The sequence below is a fragment of the Triticum aestivum genome, chromosome 3A (assembly GCF_018294505.1).
Source record: "Triticum aestivum cultivar Chinese Spring chromosome 3A, IWGSC CS RefSeq v2.1, whole genome shotgun sequence".
In the NCBI taxonomy this organism is placed as follows: Eukaryota; Viridiplantae; Streptophyta; class Magnoliopsida; order Poales; family Poaceae; genus Triticum; species Triticum aestivum.
In genome coordinates this window covers 9,239,788-9,257,885 of record NC_057800.1, presented here as the reverse complement: position 1 = coordinate 9,257,885, position 18,098 = coordinate 9,239,788, and the positions used below count along the sequence as shown (strand labels likewise).

General features: G+C 47.0%; 1 protein-coding gene across 1 annotated transcript in view; it reads right to left on the bottom strand.

Moving 5' to 3' along the window:
• The window catches only part of LOC123056578 (expansin-B7-like), a 57,393-nt gene that overhangs the window by 4,161 nt on the left and 35,134 nt on the right, over nucleotides 1-18,098 (bottom strand). Inside the window, exon 3 of the mRNA XM_044479931.1 lies at nucleotides 17,672-17,684. Coding sequence (XP_044335866.1) covers nucleotides 17,672-17,684 — 13 coding nt within the window. The remainder of the gene's footprint in view (nucleotides 1-17,671; nucleotides 17,685-18,098) is intronic.

Here is an 18,098-nt window from a genome sequence, read left to right as displayed (position 1 = left end):
AATGGTCAAAGTCGGCCTTCTAGTAACAAAGTACGGGTAGAAATGTGCACAAGTAGGTATTAACTCACTGCTTTCTAATACACAATTCATGCATGCTTCCCGAGTGGGATTTGTCCAAGTTGTACCTTTTTTAAGGGAAGTCTATGCATTGTGCACGGCTTTCAATCAAATACATATAATGCACGTATGGTCAATACCGATCCTCCAAGGGAAGTCTACTTGTTATTCATGCGTAATAGAAATGTAAACCGTGCGCCACAAACCCAACCATGTGGCGGTTGATAAACTCATTGCACAACCATGTGCGATCGAGTGCACATGGTTCAGCGATACGATTCGTGTGCAATGAGATGATCCATTGCACATTGTTGCCCTCAAAGAATTGTGTGCAATATCGTCAACACAATTTCACGGAAAAATTACGAGTGTGATGGCTGCGCTATGCGCTGGCACCTCGTCTTCTGTCTTCTCTTTATGGCGGGTTCCTGACCGTAGACCTCTCACCTTGCCTTCCGCCACACACACATGTCGGTTCCATGCGTTTCCAGCCCACGCATCACAACGTACAAATAAGAATGAAGGTCGACACACAAAAACTAAACATGGCATCATGACCAAATGTAGCACAACCACGAGTAGGATTTAAGGTCGACACACAGAAACCCCACTCAGCAGCTAGCTTGGGCTGGGTCGTGTGACTATCCTTCCTTGATTGCCCATCGGATGATCTGACTATGCTGCCAATGCTACTGTTTTTTTTTATTTGTGTATTCACAATATATATAGAATAAATATGAGAAATTTTGAACCAAAGTTCTGTTTTTTTCCTGAAAAACTTGGACAAATGGATTTTGATGTCTAGATATATTGACAACCAGTGTCATTCGCTGTACCAGATAATTTTCACTACAATGGCTTGTAGATTTGAAAAGATCATATGACACCGAATTCTGAATATATTGAAAGTAAATAAGTGAAAGTTTGGACCTAGAGATCAATTCTCTTGTCAAAAAGTTTTGTTCCAACTTCAGACACAGACATACCTTTTTCAAAGCAAACATATGGCATTGTGCTCTGCATGTAAAATTTGATAAATTGCTAACACATTTGCGATCTCTACTCTGCTTTGAACTGTCTTTCTGGATTCCCATAGACTGTTACAGTGCCGTTTGGACATGGTATCTTCAACTGTAGCCTGTAGGTATGCTTATTGTTAGAAGGGAGAGAGAGGATTGGTGGAATAGCTGTTGTATTGCTTGAGCCTCGTGAGCATATATATCTATACCTCTATATCTATATCTATACCTACTAATAAAGCAAGGTGCGTTTCTCCAATTATTTCATCCGTTCACCGCCAAAAGATTTCTTTTTTCTATACGAGGTGGTACTAAATTTTTGTACGTCCGTATGTTAGCAAAAGAAAAAGATTTGTCTAGAATAATGTACAAGGGCCGCCCGCGCTACGACCCAGTAAGGTCATCCCATTTTCTCCTGCACACGCAGCAATAAGTAAACCTATTTCCCGCACAGGGCGGTAGATAGTTTAACATACGCACAAGTCGTAAAGACTGGGCCACCCATTTTCTCTATGTTTTGCTTCTATTTTTCTTCTTCTGTTTCTCTCTTTCTATTTTCCGTTTCTTTTTTATTTTTCCTATTTCAAGTTTATTTTTCCTTTTTTTTCTGAAATTCGAAATTTTCAAAAATTTCAGAATTTCACTTATTCTATTTTCCAGCAAAAATTTCGAATTCCAAAAATGTGTTCATATTTTAGAAAATGTTTGGGATTTCTTTGTTGTTCAAATTTTTCAGAATTTTAAAAATTAATCCCATTTTTTTAAATGTGTGTATTTTTTAGAATTGCTCAATATTTAATAAAATGCATTTGAAAAATGTTCCACATTCGAAAAATATTCGTGGTTTACCGATATGTTCATAAATTGAAAATAATGTTTACATTAAAGAAACAAATTTTCTAAAATTCTTCTGAATGTTCAAAATATGTTCCTGTTTTCAAAATTTGTTCAAAACTTAAAAATGGTCGTATTTTTTAAAAAGGTTCATGTTTTAAAGAATTTTTTGTGAATTTTTTTAAAAAGGTTCATGTTTTAAAAAGGTTCCGTTTAAACCTTTTTTTCTTGTTTTTTTTAAAATGTATGGAAGTTAAAAAAACTATTCGTTATTTAGAAAATTGTTCATGCTGCCAAGTATATTACGAAGTTCATGTTACGAATTCTAAATTGTGTTCCTATTTTAAAAATGTTTGCAATTTTAAAGTTTTGATCATTACAATTAAAAAAATGTTTTGGGTTTTCCAATTTTGTTCAAGATTTAAAAACTGTATTTAGAAAACGTTACAAACTTGAAAAATATTATTGTTTTAGTGATTGTTCAAAAATTGAAAATATTTTTTGCATTGAAAGCACATTTTCTATATTTTACTTCTGAACGTTCAAAACATGTTCCCATTTGCAAAACTTGTTCACAAATGAAAAAATCTTCGTATTTTTATAAACAGCTTCATGTTTTAAGAAATGTTTATGAATTTAAAAAATGTTCCATTCAAATTTTTTGTTCGTGTTTTTTTAATTGTATGGTTTTTTTAAATTGTGCATGTTGCCAAGTACATTAAGCAATTCATAGTTATCATTTTTTGAAAAGTTCAGAAAATGAACAAAATGTTTCAAATCGGACATTGCTTTATATTCTTAAATATTCACGCTGACCATTGGAGTATGCGTTTGTTTGAGTGGCTAGCAACATGTGGTCAGGTCTTTGAGGTCGTGAGTTCGATCACTCCCATACTTGGCCTGCGCTGCATCCGACATATCGAGCTAAGTCGGTTTGTCAAGAATAAGGGACACCATAAATTATTGACGTTTGGTAGCTTCCATGTGCAAATAAAACAAAATGTGCTGGTTATCTATAATTGAAGGAAATTTTGGGCATATTCCAACAAAAGAGAATATAGTTGTTTGGCTCTAATTAAAGGGTGTCATGTTGACCTAGAGAATACAGACATGTGGGGGTCTTGATCCATTCTTATATCGAGTCAGATGCATATAATTTTATTATCCCGTTGCAATGCACGGGCATGTGTGCTAGTATATAATGACCAACTTGGAGTACAAGACAAGGGTAGGAACAAATCCTAGTCTATCCTATACATCCTAATATACATTATACTCAACATCCCCCGGGGTCACAACGGTAGCGACGCAGACGGTGAGACTGGAGAAGAATCCGAAGGGAAACCGACGGACAGCCCCCCACAGTCGTAACGGTCGATGCATCGCGGAGTCGTGGCTGGAGTGAAAACCGACGAGGTTGCTCAAGCAAGGCGATAGCCCTTTGTGCCATTTGTCGATGTAGCCGAGAGCGTGGGTGGTTGTAACGCCCCGAGACCGATGTGCCAGGTGTCTTCCAGTTATTCGTTGTCATTGCCATGTCATTTGCTTGCGTGTTGCATTTCATCTTGTCATCATGTGCATTGCATCATCATTTTTTTCAAAACTTGCATCCGTCCGGATCTCCCAGTTCTTTCTGTTGTCCGTTCTGAGCCCAGCCACACTTGCACGCGCCCGCAACATGTCCGAAATATTATTTTATAAGTGGCCGGAAAATGTTCTCGGAATGGGATGAGAGTTGACGTGTGGTCTTATTATAGTGTAGATAGACCGTCTGTCAAGTTTCATCGCATTCGAAGATCGTTTGATGCCCCAACGGATAACTATAGCGGCATTATAGCCGGTCTAACGTCGGACGTTTTCGGTCTCCGGAAATAGATGCCGGGCCCTCTCTCTCTCTTCTCCCCCTCGCAGTTTCACCACAGCCCACCTAGTCCATCCTCCTTCCCCTCTTCGCTTCCGGAGTTGTCCGATGCGAACGCACGGTCCGAAACCCTCTCTACACAGTGCATCGAACCCCTCACGTGAGCGTCCGAAAGTTGTCCCGGACCCGACCCGGGGTGTCGCCACCGTTGTGTCCGGATCATCCCAAACATCTACAAAACGTCTTCGTTTTCTTTGTTTGGTCTCCCTAGCCTATTTATCTAGGACCGTCCGATTTAATCGGAGGGACCAAATACCCCTACCCAAAATTCACTTGTTATTTAAAGACCAAACCCTAAAACCTAGGGGAGCTGTCCCATCCATCAATCCCCATGCTGCCGCCACCTTCCTCATTTTCCCCATCGATCCAATCCATCGATCCCTCCCAATCTCTCCACCCAACCAGTGAGCCTCCTCCCGATCCCTTCCAAATCAATCGCAGTAGCCTCGCTCCGTTCGAGAGGAGCTCGACCCCGAGACTCCAGCCTCGTCTCGCGTCCGAGGGGCTCCCCGAGCACCTCGTTCCTGTCGGCTTTGACACCGAGCCACCGTCGAGCAGCAGCTGCAGAGCCATCGCCAGGCCAGCCCCGTCGCGCGCCATTTTCTTTCCCTTCCTCCCTGGCTCGCTTCTCCTTCCGTTCTCTGATCCCTCTCTCTCTTTCTCGATGTGTGTTGCCCGCAGGAGCCGCCGTGAACATCACCGCAGCAGCCGGTCGACCCCGCCTCTCCTGCCCGTTGACCGCGCCGTCGGAGCACCACCAGAACCGGGCCGCCTTCCCTGCCCTCCCCTCTCTTCGTCACTCCCTCTCCGTCTCTCTGCTCTCTCATGGCCTCTCTCTCTGTGCCCTTCGTAGGTCGACGCCGCCGGCCATCTCCGCCCCGGATCCGGTTGCCCTTGTCGTCCCGTGCTCGGATCTACCTCCTCCAGTCATCTCCTTGCTGGTCCGCGCCCCGGGGACCCGTCGATGAATGCTGCCATGCCGTGCGCCACCTCCTCTATTTTCTGCGCCCGCTCGAGCGGGGAGGACGAGCGGTAGTGCATATGGGCCCTTTGCATCGCCTTCAGGCCCAGCGCCATGTCTCCTCTATTTTTCCTACCGACCCAAGGGGCCCATGGGTGTGCAGCCTTCCCCAGCGCCTGTTTCGGTTGGGCCAGCCAGATCCAGCCCGCTATGTTTTTTTTCCTGTCCAGTGATTTTAGTAATTATCCAGAGTTTACGATTTTACAGATAGGCCCTAAACTTCATGCATATAATAACTTAATAACCGTGCATCGGATTAAAACAATTTATATATGAAAGTTGCTTAGAATTTTGTCTAGTTTAATAATATGCAACTTTCATCCATGTTTGAAATGTTTAAAATGCTGTTTGGTTAAATTTGCTCCTATGCCATGTTAAGATGATTTATTTCATAAGTATTTAACTGTAGCTCCGAACTGAATAAACATTATATGTAAATGGGGTGGAAAAATGCCTAGTTTAACATGGTGTGCTTGTTTTGCATGTTTAATAACACTAAAATTATGTTTAGGGCAGAACAGTACCAAACCTAATATATGCATATGAGGAGTTTCCAGACTTGTTGTTTTGTTGTTCCGACCTCATTTAAACTTGCCTAGATTAGATAGTTTCATCATGCTTCACCCTCTTGCCATGTTTAACCACATTTAATATTGTTGGGTACATAAACGAGATCGAACTAAATAACTTGAATGTGGTGTTTAGTCAATATGGAACGGGGTTGCATATTGAGCTCCACTTAATTTGTAGGGTTGTTTGTGCACTTTGCCATGCCATGCTTCTTTAAACCAGACATGCATCATATTTGTTTGCGCATCGTGCCATGCTTTGTGATGATTGTTTACTGTGTTGTGTGCTTCTTTCCGGTGTTGCTTCTTCGGGTTGGTTCCGATAACGTCGCGTTTGTGAGGACCCGTTCGTCTACGTCCGTTTGCCTTCTTCATGGACTCGTTCTTCTTCCTTGCGAGATTTCAGGCAAGATGACCATACCCTCAAAATCACTTCTATCTTTGCTTGCTAGTTGCTCGCTCTTTTGCTGTGCCTATGCTGCGATACCTACCACTTGCTTATCATGCCTCCCATATTGTTAAGCCAAGCCTCTAACCCACCTTGTCCTAGCAAACCGTTGTTTGGCTATGTTACCGCTTTGCTCAGCCCCTCTTATAGCGTTATTAGTTGCAGGTGAAGATTGAAGTTTGTTCCTTGTTGGAACATGGAGATGTCGTTCCTTGTTGGAACATGTTTGACTTGTTGGGATATCACAATATATCTTATTTAATTAATGCATCTATATACTTGGTAAAGGGTGGAAGGCTCGGCCTTATGCCTGGTGTTTTGTTCCACTCTTGCCGCCCTAGTTTCCGTCATATCGGTGTTATGTTCCCGGTTTTTGCGTTCCTTACGCGGTTGGGTAATAATGGGAACCCCTTGACAGTTCGCCTTGAGTAAAACTCCTCCAGCAATGCCCAACATTGGTTTTACCATTTGGCACCTAGCCTTTTCTTTTCTCTTGGGAGTCGCGCTCCTGAGGGTCATCATTATTTTACCCCCCCTGGGCCAGTGCTCCTCTAAGTGTTGGTCCAACTTGTCAGCCGCCGGTGGCCACCAGGGGCAACTCTGGGCTGGCCTATCGGAAGTTAAGACAATCCGGTGTGCCCTGAGAAAGATATATGTGCAGCTGCTATCGGGATTTGTCGGCACATTCGGGCGGTGTTGCTGGTTTAGTTTTACCTTGTCGAAATGTCTTGTAACCGGGATTCCGAGTCTGATCGGGTCTTCCCGCTAGAAGGAATATCCTTTGTTGACCGTGAGAGCTTGTGATGGGCTAAGTTGGGACACCCCTGCAGGGATTTGAACTTACGAAAGCCGTGCCCGCGGTTATGGGCAGATGGGAATTTGTTAATGTCCGGTTGTAGAAAACCTGAAGTTGACCTTAATTAAAATGCATCAACCGCGTGTGTAACCGTGATGGTCTCTTTCCGGCGGAGTCCTGGAAGTGAACACGGTGTTGGAGTTATGCTTGACGTAGGTTGTTTTAGGATCACTTCTTGATCATACTTTCTAGAACGTGCTTTGCTTTCTCTTCTCGCTCTCATTCGCGTATGTTAGCCACCATATATGCTAGTCGCTTGCTGCAGCTCCACCTCATACCTTTTACCTTACCCATAAGCTTAAATAGTCTTTATCGCGAGGGTGTGAGATTGCTGAGTTCCCGTGACTCACAGATACTTCCAAAACCAGCTTGCAGGTGCCGATGAGCCCTTGCAGATGATGCAACCAAGCTCAGGAGGAGCTCGATGAAGATCTTGTCCTTTGTGTTGTTTCGTTCTAGTTGATCAGTAGTGGAGACCAGTTGGGGTCGATCGGGGACCTTTGTCGCATTTGGGGTTCTTCTTTTATTTTGGCTCCATAGTCGGGTCCTAATTGTATTTGGATGATGTAATGCTTTATTCATGTAATTGTGTGAAGTGGTGATTGTAAGACAACTATGTATCTCTGTCCCTTATGTATTACATGGGTTGTGTGAAGATTACCTCACTTGCGACATTGCTTTCAATGCGGTTATGCCTCTAAGTCGTGCTTCGACACGTGGGAGATATAGCCGCATCGAGGACGTTACAAGTTGGTAATCAGAGCCTTCCCCGACCTTAGGAGCCCCCATTGCTTGATCGTTTTTAGCAGTCGAGTTGTGTCTAGAAAAATGTTTTGAGTCATTTAGGAATTATATATATCGGAGAGTTTAGGAATTATTTTTACTTCCCAGTCTCCTCATCGCTCTGGTAAGGCATCCTGACGTAGAGTTTTGACTCTTCTCTTCTCAAATTTCACTAAAAAAAATTTAGGATCACGCGGGTATCTTGGAATCGTTTCGATGGTTTTGTGACGAGAACATTGTCTTGGTGCCTCCTGTCAGGGGTTTTGTGGCAGTGTCCCGGGGAGTTGAGCTCCGAGGTGTTGTCGTCACAATTTTATCGTTGCAGTTCTGGAATACCTGAGTTTAGTTCACCGACATCGAAAATCTCTTTTATGGAGTTGTTGGTGAGATAACCTCAACGCCACCCAGTACTGGGGCGGGAGTTCAGAAGTATTGCCATAACTTGTATAACAGATGCTTTTCGAAGGTTGAGGTAGATGATTTCCGAAGGTTTCTTGGTTATGTGTTGAAGGATGGATACAGCTGGATGTAGGACTTGCTAGTTTTGGGTGAGATATTATGCTTCCCCTGTATCCCCAACACCCGATTGCATAACCGGAAAATTTCGGGAGTTTATAAGTGGGAATTCAAGTAGCTCTTAGGATATCTTTCCGACAGATGTATGATATGAAATTGGGGTTCGACGTCTAGTGGTCCGCCTATTCACGGTTGGTTTTACAGTGGTCTCGTTGTGTCTTAAAGAGTCCTTGGCTATGCCGACTCGGGGACGCTTCGTATGTCATGTGCACTGCCTTGTACATGATGGTGCTGTACGATCGAGCCCGTGTAGGCCCCACCACGAAAACTTCGGACGAAATCTCTATCATATGTTTGTTCCGGCTTATAATGCAAGCCAATACTTTGTTTTATTTTGAGTTGTGGTATTCGAGTTGCTTCGAAGTCAAATGTTGATTCCATACCTTTTCTAAACGGTGTTCTCATACTCCGATGCGGATACCAATCCTTCTTGATCATCAAGATTGTCTTTCCAATCCTTTTCAACCGGCGTGTTTTCTCTTCAAGTGGATCCGATCATTTCAACATCCACTAGATCAAGTATCAGTTCTTCTCAACAATGTTCGTTTCATCCATTCCAAATTGTCTTTGTTTTTCCCACCCTCCCTCCCTTGTTTTCCTTCAAGGACTCAGATTTCGTAATCAAGTGTCCATCTTATCCATGTGAAGTCTCTTCATTCTTTTCTTTCAATATTCTTATCCGGTGATTCTCATGAAGATTCTAACGGAGCTTCAAGTTCGTCATTCCTCATTCCTTTTCTTCTCCGGTGGAACCAATTCTAGCCTTGGTGTTGATCATATCCCTTTTTCCTCGTTTCAAATGCCTTCTCATGCTGGTGCACCTTATATTCAGTCATTCCATGCTCGTTATTCTATTGTTCTGGAGTGCTCAAGATATCTCAAAGATTCGTGTTTCCACTCTGCTTTTGTAATCCTTTCAAGCTCTTTTGAGGTTGTTATCTCATTCAAGCTATTTTATTCAACCGGTGCTATCTCCTTTGTCAAGTAATCATATCAATGGTGTTTTCTTTCGAGTGGGCCCTAACCCACAGGTCTATTCCCAGGATCTTACCTGACTCTTCTTATTTTCCCGGAGGTATTCTCAAATTCTTTTCGAAGTTTGACGTAAGAATGATTTTCATCAGTCAAGTGCCTTTCTCCAAGATCTTTCAAATTATTTTCATCGTTGGCTCAACCTCTTCGTTTTGACTCTTCCGGAGTTTCTAAATAATTCATGGTGGTGTTTCTCGTCGTAATTCTCAGATTTTGAAGACGAAGAAGATTTTTCTCTCAATCTTGCTCCATTCTGTTCAAGATTCATGGCTCTAGTTTGTTGCCACCCTCTCATAATTATTTTCGGTTGTGAGAATTATTTTCACCCTTCCGGAGCAATTCAAGAGTCTTCTCAGTTTGTTTATCCGGAGCCCATCATCTAAGAATTATTAATTCCAGCTTTCAGCTCTCATACTCTAAAACCTACCGGTGCTCCTTTCAAATATTCTCTAATCAGTTCTTGATCTCTTTGTTCTCTTATATCTAAACCCTCTCATGTATCTTCGTTCATTTGCTAATTCTTACCCGGTGTTTCATTATCCTTTCTTCGTTCATTTTTTTCAATTCTTACGGTGGTTCATTCAAGAGTTTTCTCTTCCTTGATTATCATATCAATTCATTCGTTCTTTCAAATCCTAACGGTGGTTCGTTGAAGCCTTTTCTCAAGTTTAATTTATATCTCTCTTAATCCTTTCTAACGGAATAAGTTGTATGCTATCCGTTGCTTGTCATCAATTAAAATTGGTGAAGGATACGCATAACGTAATTCTTATTCTTGTTCCATCCAAGTGATTAATTCCTTATTCCGGAGGTTCATCAAATTCTTGATCTCTTTTGTTCTTCTTTTTTTCCAGAGTTCCAGTTTTTCCGCTTTATCTCATCACGAAGATCCATCTAATCATTGCAAGGTTTCACCTTCAGTTTTCAACTTCTCTTTCTTTTTATTCATTTCTTTTACCGGAGTTCTTCATGAAGGTTCTACATGATGGTTCATCAAGGATTTAATTCCTTCTCGAAGTTTTTCATCGAGATTCGTTTCTAAGGAGCTCAAACATTCTACATCTTGCAATCTGGAGTGCAATTCTTTCAACCGTACCATTCGAGGTGGTATTATGTCATTCTTGATAATTTGAGTTCATGTCTCATGATTCCCATGTTGTTAAGAATGAGATATTTTAAATCCATCATCTCGTCATTGGAGTTATCTGGGGTTATATTTCACCTAAAGCCTTCCCTAAGGATTCTTGCTATCTATGGTGCTTATAAATGATCCAATTTCTTCTTTTATCCTTCTGGTGAACAAGTTTTCTCGTCTTCTTGTTCATATCAATCCAATTCTTTTTTTTCCGTGAGTGGCAGAATTTCACCTCATAGTTTTGAGTTGTTCTCCATAAGCCCACTACAAGCTTACTCTCTTTGTTGTTGGTTTTTCCCAACAACTCCGTTCGACCCTTCTCCTAAAGATGCTTCCAAGCTCATTTGAGGTAGAAGATATTGTTTTCTCCTCCATTCATTCCATTCCGTCCTCTCTTTTCTTCCGGAGGCGTTGTGATGTTGCTCTTTTCTCTCATCATCTCAGATGGTGTTCTTTTAGTGCTTACCCATTTAACCGGAATGTTGTGCCCCTTTGCTCAAATCCTTTTCATCCTATCAAGTTTTGCATCTCTTTTCAAACGGAGTGCTATACGAAGTTGTTCTTCCTTGTTTCTCTTTTCTAACGGATTTTTTTCAACTTCGCTCATCTCCGTTGTATTCTTTTCTCGAAATGGCTTAACCTTTTCAAGGTTCTTTGGTTTCACTCGTTTGTCAAGAAGCAACTTAGTTTTACCTCTTCTCTTTCTCTTCTGTTTTCCCTCTGGTGCCATTCTAGATCTTGGGACGAGATCTTCTCGTAGTGGTGGAGTGTTGTAACGCCCCGAGACCGATGTGCCAGGTGTCTTCCAGTTATTCGTTGTCATTGCCATGTCATTTGCTTGTGTGTTGCATTTCATCTTGTCATCATGTGCATTGCATCATCATGTTTTTTCAAAACTTGCATCCGTCCGGATCTCCCAGTTCTTTCTGTTGTCCGTTCTGAGCCCAGCCACACTTGCACGCGCCCGCGGCATGTCCGAAATATTATTTTATAAGTGGCCAGAAAATGTTCTCGGAATGGGATGAGAGTTGACGTGTGGTCTTATTATAGTGTAGATAGACCGTCTGTCAAGTTTCATCGCATTCAGAGATCGTTTGATGCCCCAACGGATAACTATAGCGGCATTATAGCCGGTCTAACGTCGGACGCTTTCGGTCTCCGGAAACAGATGCCGGGCCCTCTCTCTCTCTTCTCCCCCTCGCAGTCTCGCCACAGCCCACCTAGTCCATCCTCCTTCCCCTCTTCGCTTCCGGAGTTGTCCGATGCGACCGCACGGTCCGAAACCCTCTCTGCACAGTGCATCGAACCCCTCACGTGAGCGTCCGAAAGTTGTCCCGGACCCGACCCGGGGTGTCGCCACTGTTGTGTCCGGATCATCCCCAAACATCTACAAAACGTCTCCGTTTTGTTTGTTTGGTCTCCCTAGCCTATTTATCTAGGTCCGTCCGATTTCATCGGAGGGACCAAATACCCCTACCCAAAATTCACTTGTTATTTAAAGACTAAACCCTAAAACCTAGGGGAGCTGTCCCATCCATCAATCCCCATGCCGCCGCCACCTTCCTCGTTTTCCCCATCGATCCAATCCATCGATCCCTCCCGATCTCTCCACCCAACCAGTGTGCCTCCTCCCGATCCCTTCTAAATCAATCACAGTAGCCTCGCTCCGTTCGAGAGGAGCTCGACCCCGAGACTCCGGCCTCCTCTCGCGCCCGAGGGGCTCCCCGAGCACCTCGTTCCTGTCGGCTTTGACACCGAGCCACCGGCGAGCAGCAGCTGCAGAGCCATCGCCAGGCCAGCCCTGTCGCACGCCATTTTCTTTCCCTTCCTCCCTGGCTCACTTCTCCTTCCGTTCTCTGATCCCTCTCTCTCTTTCTCGATGTGTGTTACCCGCAGGAGCCGCCGTGAACATCACCGCAGCAGCCGGTCGACCCCGCCTCTCCTGCCCGTTGACCGCGCCGTCGGAGCACCACCAGAACCGGGCCGCCTTCCCTGCCCTCCTCTCTCTTCGTCACTCCCTCTCCGTCTCTCTGCTCTCTCATGGACTCTCTCTCTATGTGCCCTTCGCAGGTCGACGCCGCCGGCCATCTCCGCCCCGGATCCGGTTGCCCTTGTTGTCCCGTGCTCGGATCTACCTCCTCCAGTCATCTCCTTGCTCGTCCGCGCCCCGGGGACCCGTCGATGAACGCTGCCATGCCGTGCGCCGCCTCCTCTGTTTTCTGCGCCCGCTCGAGCGGGGAGGACGAGCGGTAGTGCATATGGGCCCTTTGCATCGCCTTCAGGCCCAGCGCCATGCCTCTATTTTTCCTGCCGACCCAAGGGGGCCATGGGTGTGCAGCCTTCCCCAGCGCCTGTTTCGGTTGGTCCAGCGAGATCCAGCCCGCTATGTTTTTTTTTCCTGTCCAGTGATTTTAGTAATTATCCAGAGTTTACGGTTTTACAGATAGCCCCTAAACTTCATGCATATAATAACTTAATAACCGTGCATCGGATTAAAACAATTTATATATGAAAGTTGCTTAGAATTTTGTCTAGTTTAATAATATGCAACTTTCATCCATGTTTGAAATGTTTAAAATGCTGTTTGGTTAAATTTGCTCCTATGCCATGTTAAGATGATTTATTTCATAACTATTTAACCGTAGCTCCGAACTTAATAAACTTTATATGTAAATGGGGTGGAAAAATGCCTAGTTTAACATGGTGTGCTTGTTTTGCATGTTTAATAGCTCTAAAATTATGTTTAGGGCAGAACAGTACCAAACCTAATATATGCATATGAGGAGTTTCCGGACTTGTTGTTTTGTTGTTCCGGCTCATTTAAACTTGCCTAGATTAGATAGTTTCATCATGCTTCACCCTCTTGCCATGTTTAACCACATTTAATATTGTTGGGTACATAAATGAGATCGAACTAAATAACTTGAATGTGGTGTTTCGTCAATATGGAACGGGGTTGCATATTGAGCTCCACTTAATTTGTAGGGTTGTTTGTGCACTTTGCCATGCCATGCTTCTTTAAACTGGACATGCATCATATTGCTTTGCGCATCGTGACATGCTTTGTGATGATTGTTTACTGTGTTGTGTGCTTCTTTCTGGTGTTTCTTCTTCGGGTTGGTTCCGATAACGTCGCGTTTGTGAGGACCCGTTTGTCTACGTCTGTTTGTCTTCTTCATGGACTCGTTCTTCTTCCTTGCGGGATTTCAGGCAAGATGATCATACCCTCGAAATCACTTCTATCTTTGCTTGCTAGTTGCTCGCTCTTTTGCTATGCCTATGTTGCGATACCTACCACTTGCTTATCATGCCTCCCATATTGTTAAGCCAAGCCTCTAACCCACCTTGTCCTAGCAAACCGTTGTTTGGCTATGTTACCGCTTTGCTCAGCCCCTCTTATAGCGTTGTTAGTTGCAGGTGAAGATTGAAGTTTGTTCCTTGTTGGAACATGGAGATGTTGTTCCTTGTTGGAACATGTTTGACTTGTTGGGATATCACAATATATCTTATTTAATTAATGCATCTATATACTTGGTAAAGGGTGGAAGGCTCGGCCTTATGCCTGGTGTTTTGTTCCACTCTTGCCGCCCTAGTTTCCGTCATATCGGTATTATGTTCCCGGTTTTTGCGTTCCTTACGCGGTTGGGTAATAATGGGAACCCCTTGACAGTTTGCCTTGAGTAAAACTCCTCCAGCAATGCCCAACATTGGTTTTACCATTTGGCACCTAGCCTTTTCTTTTCTCTTGGGAGTCGCGCTCCTGAGGGTCATCATTATTTTACCCCCCCGGGCCAGTGCTCCTCTAAGTGTTGGTCCAACTTGTCAGCCGCCGGTGGCCACCAGGGGCAACTCTGGGATGGCCTACCGGAAGTTAAGACAATCCGGTGTGCCCTGAGAAAAAGATATGTGCAGCTCCTATCGGGATTTGTCGGCACATTTGGGCGGTGTTGCTGGTTTAGTTTTACCTTGTCGAAATGTCTTGTAACCGGGATTCCGAGTCTGATCGGGTCTTCCCGCTAGAAGGAATATCCTTCGTTGACCGTGAGAGCTTGTGATGGGCTAAGTTGGGACACCCCTGCAGGGATTTGAACTTACGAAAGCCGTGCCCGCGGTTATGGGCAGATGGGAATTTGTTAATGTCCGGTTGTAGAAAACCTGAAGTTGACCTTAATTAAAATGCATCAACCGCGTGTGTAACCGTGATGGTCTCTTTCCGGCGGAGTCCGGGAAGTGAACACGGTGTTGGAGTTATGCTTGACGTAGGTTGTTTTAGGATCACTTCTTAATCATACTTTCTCGAACGTGCTTTGCTTTCTCTTCTCACTCTCATTCGCGTATGTTAGCCACCATATATGCTAGTCGCTTGCTGCAGCTCCACCTCATACCTTTTACCTTACCCATAAGCTTAAATAGTCTTGATCGCGAGGGTGTGAGATTGCTGAGTCCCCGTGACTCACAGATACTTCCAAAACCAGCTTGCAAGTGCTGATGAGCCCTTGCAGATGACGCAACCAAGCTCAGGAGGAGCTCGATGAAGATCTTGTCCTTTGTGTTGTTTCGTTCTAGTTGATCAGTAGTGGAGCCCAGTTGGGGTCGATCGGGGACCTTTGTCGCATTTGGGGTTCTTCTTTTATTTTGGCTCCATAGTCGGGTCCTGATTGTATTTGGATGATGTAATGCTTTATTCATGTAATTGTGTGAAGTGGTGATTGTAAGCCAACTATGTATCTCTTTCCCTTATGTATTACATGGGTTGTGTGAAGATTACCTCACTTGCGACATTGCTTTCAATGCGGTTATGCCTCTAAGTCGTGCTTCGACACGTGGGAGATATAGCCGCATAGAGGGCGTTAAAGTGGTGGAGCCGTGGTCGAGGTAGCCGTGCGAAGAATGCCGTGGTCGATGTCGAGTCGGGGTGGCCGGTGTCGAGGTAGTCGCCGTGGAGCCGCGGGCGCAAGAGGGCGCCGAGTTAGCATGGGCGCAGTGGTGTCGAAGTAGGGGTGCGCCGAGAAGAAAATCTTGTTGACGACGCGTCGCGTCGGGTTTGCCAAGCCCGGGGACACATCATGGACGAAGGCACGCACCGGTGTTGCCAGCACCGGGCATGCATAGACGGACGAAAAAAAAGTTGACGAAGCGCCGACCAGGCTTGCCAGGCCCGGGGACACGTCGTAGATGAAGGCACACATCGGTGTTGCCAGCATCGGGCATGCGTAGACGAGGGACCAGCACGAGTAGTACGCCATGTCGGGGAAGTCGGAGGGGCCAACAGAGAAGAACTCGACGACGATTGCGGCGTCCATCAGCACGGGGCCGATGTCACCAATGGTGGTCGGAGTAGACGAAGTGGTCGGGGTAGATGACGGCGACGCTGGCGACGGCTGGTGCTTGGACGAAGACGAAGGGGGTGGACGGGCGGCGGCAGCGGCTACGAAGGTAGCGGCGGCGGCGGTCAAAGAAGAGCGGCAGCGGCGGCCTGACGGCGGCGGCGGCTAGGTTAGGAGTGTGGCGGCGGTGCTCGAAGTAGGCGAAGAACCCTGTCAGGGAGACGAAGACCGGCGCGGACGGTGGTGTTCCTGCGCCAAGAAAGACGACGCGGTGCATACCACGGGAGGTCGACGCGCGGTGACGGCAGAGCAGACCGCGGGCCGCGGCGCTACGACCCGAAGGGGCGACGCGGCGGCGGCATGCGGGTCGGGGCAACGGCGGGGACCGCGGGCCGCGACGCTGCGACCCGAAGGGGCGACACAACGGTGGTTCGCGAGTCAGTGCAACTGCGGGGACGGCCTCGGGGCGGCGGCGGGGACCGCGTATCACGACACTACGGCCCGAAGGGGCAACACACGAGCCAATGCAGCCGCGAGGAGAACCACGGGGCGGCAGCGATGCGGCCCAATGGGGCGACGTAGCGGCAGCCCGGTGCTCGATCAGTGAAGAGGCGCGCTGAACTCGGGGACGATCTTCACGGGACCTGCGGAGGCGCGCGTAACCGACGGGCCAGGTCGGTCGCGCGGCGTAGATGAGGCAGATCGCAGCGGCGAGCGGGTGATCAAGCTGATCGCGCGCGAGGTCAGGGACGCCGTTCGGTGGAGGCGTGGTGGAGGCATGGTGGCGGCAAAGTCCGAGATGAAGCCGGCGACGACGGACGGCGTGGGACGTCGTGCGGACGAGCTTGTCAGCACCAGCACCAGGGCTGCCAAAGCAACGCCGGCACCCGGGCAGTGAGGCCCGAGCGACCAACGGAGCAGCGGCGCCCGAGTTGAGGCAGCCGACGCAGCCGTCCCGACGCAGCCGAGGACGATGTCGGCGAGGTAGACCGCCAGGCCGCCGTGCAGACGCGGTGGAGGTGGGTGATGTGGATCGATGGGCGGGCCGACGCGCGAGCGATGGCTATGATTGGCCGTCGCATGACGCGAGGCCGCCGGGTCGGGGCGATGCAGGTATCTAGGTCAGAGCAGGGCGGTGACGGCCGGTGCAGGGCGACGGACGGACCAACGCGCGGACGGCGGCTGGCCCTGACGGGCCACCTCGACGCGCGTGGCCGCCGGGTCGGAGGAGAGGCCGGCTGGCCACACCGGGGTCAGAGTAGAGGCGCACGGGGTTGATGACGGCGGTGGGCGACGCAAACCGATCAATAATAGATCGGAAAACCAAAAAGAAACCGCGTGATCAAGATGACCGGCGGGAAAGAGAAAACCCCGGAGCAAGGCTCGGGGAAAAGACTCTCTAGGGCAGCCGATCAATACGACCTGCGGACGAACCCTATGTACGGGTGGCGCGTCCCCCGGTGGCGGTAATGGAGGCCGACCGCCCCGTGGACGACGTGCGGATGCGGAAGCGGCGGTGGCTAGGGTTTAGAATCGACTTGCGACAGATACCATGTTAGAAGGGGGAGAGGAATTGATGGAATAGTTGTTGTATTGATTGAGCCTTGTGGGCATATATATAGGAATACAATGACCAACTTGAAGTACAAGACAAGATAGAAACAAATCCTAGTCTATCTTATACTTCCTAATATACATTATACTCAATACTTATGATGGCACTGCCATGAATTTCACATCTGCCGGTCAGCCAAAGATTGCATTGTAGCCGCCGTGGAAAGGGGCGACCTCGAACTGAAGTCGCACAGATCATAAGTTATCTTCATCCCCGAAGACAAACCTCCAACTCGATCCGCCCTAGGGGGCAACAAACGGGGCGGCCTGGCAAGAAACCAAGGAAACCTGCATCCGATTCCTCAAATCCAAACAAGGAGATACCCATTTTGGCTAGAGTGTCAGGTAAGATTATGTTGAGGCCACTGCCTCCGTCCATCAGGACGCGTGGTAGGCGCCAGGCCCCGACGATTGGATCTACCACTAGGGCATGCTTGCCAGTGTAAGGGTTGTTTTCAGTGTGGTCGTTTCCGTTGAACGTTAACGTTTCGCCTGACCATGCAAGGAGCTCGCGGGACACCGACTCCATTGCGTAGATCGTGCGATGCGTGAGCTTTTGGTTCTGGCGCGCCCCTATTGCCGGGAAGATCATATTTACGATGGACACATGGGAGGGCTGGTGGGTTGAAGAAGACCCAGCTTTCTCCTTGCGGGGCGGCGGCTCCTGCGTATCTCCTTGTGATCAATGAACGACGGGGGTTTGACCTCGAAGAGCCGCCCCGAGCTGTCAACCGCTAGCTTGAAAGAGCCGAAGGTGAATGTTTGGCCCGACGTTAATTTACCGGCCTCAGCTGGATCTCCGACCAGTATCGCTCGTGCCTGGCGCGCCAACTGATGGTGCAGAAACCGCCAGATCCATCAGTACGGTACCTGACGAGATGAGAAGTACCGCGACGCAGCCCGCAT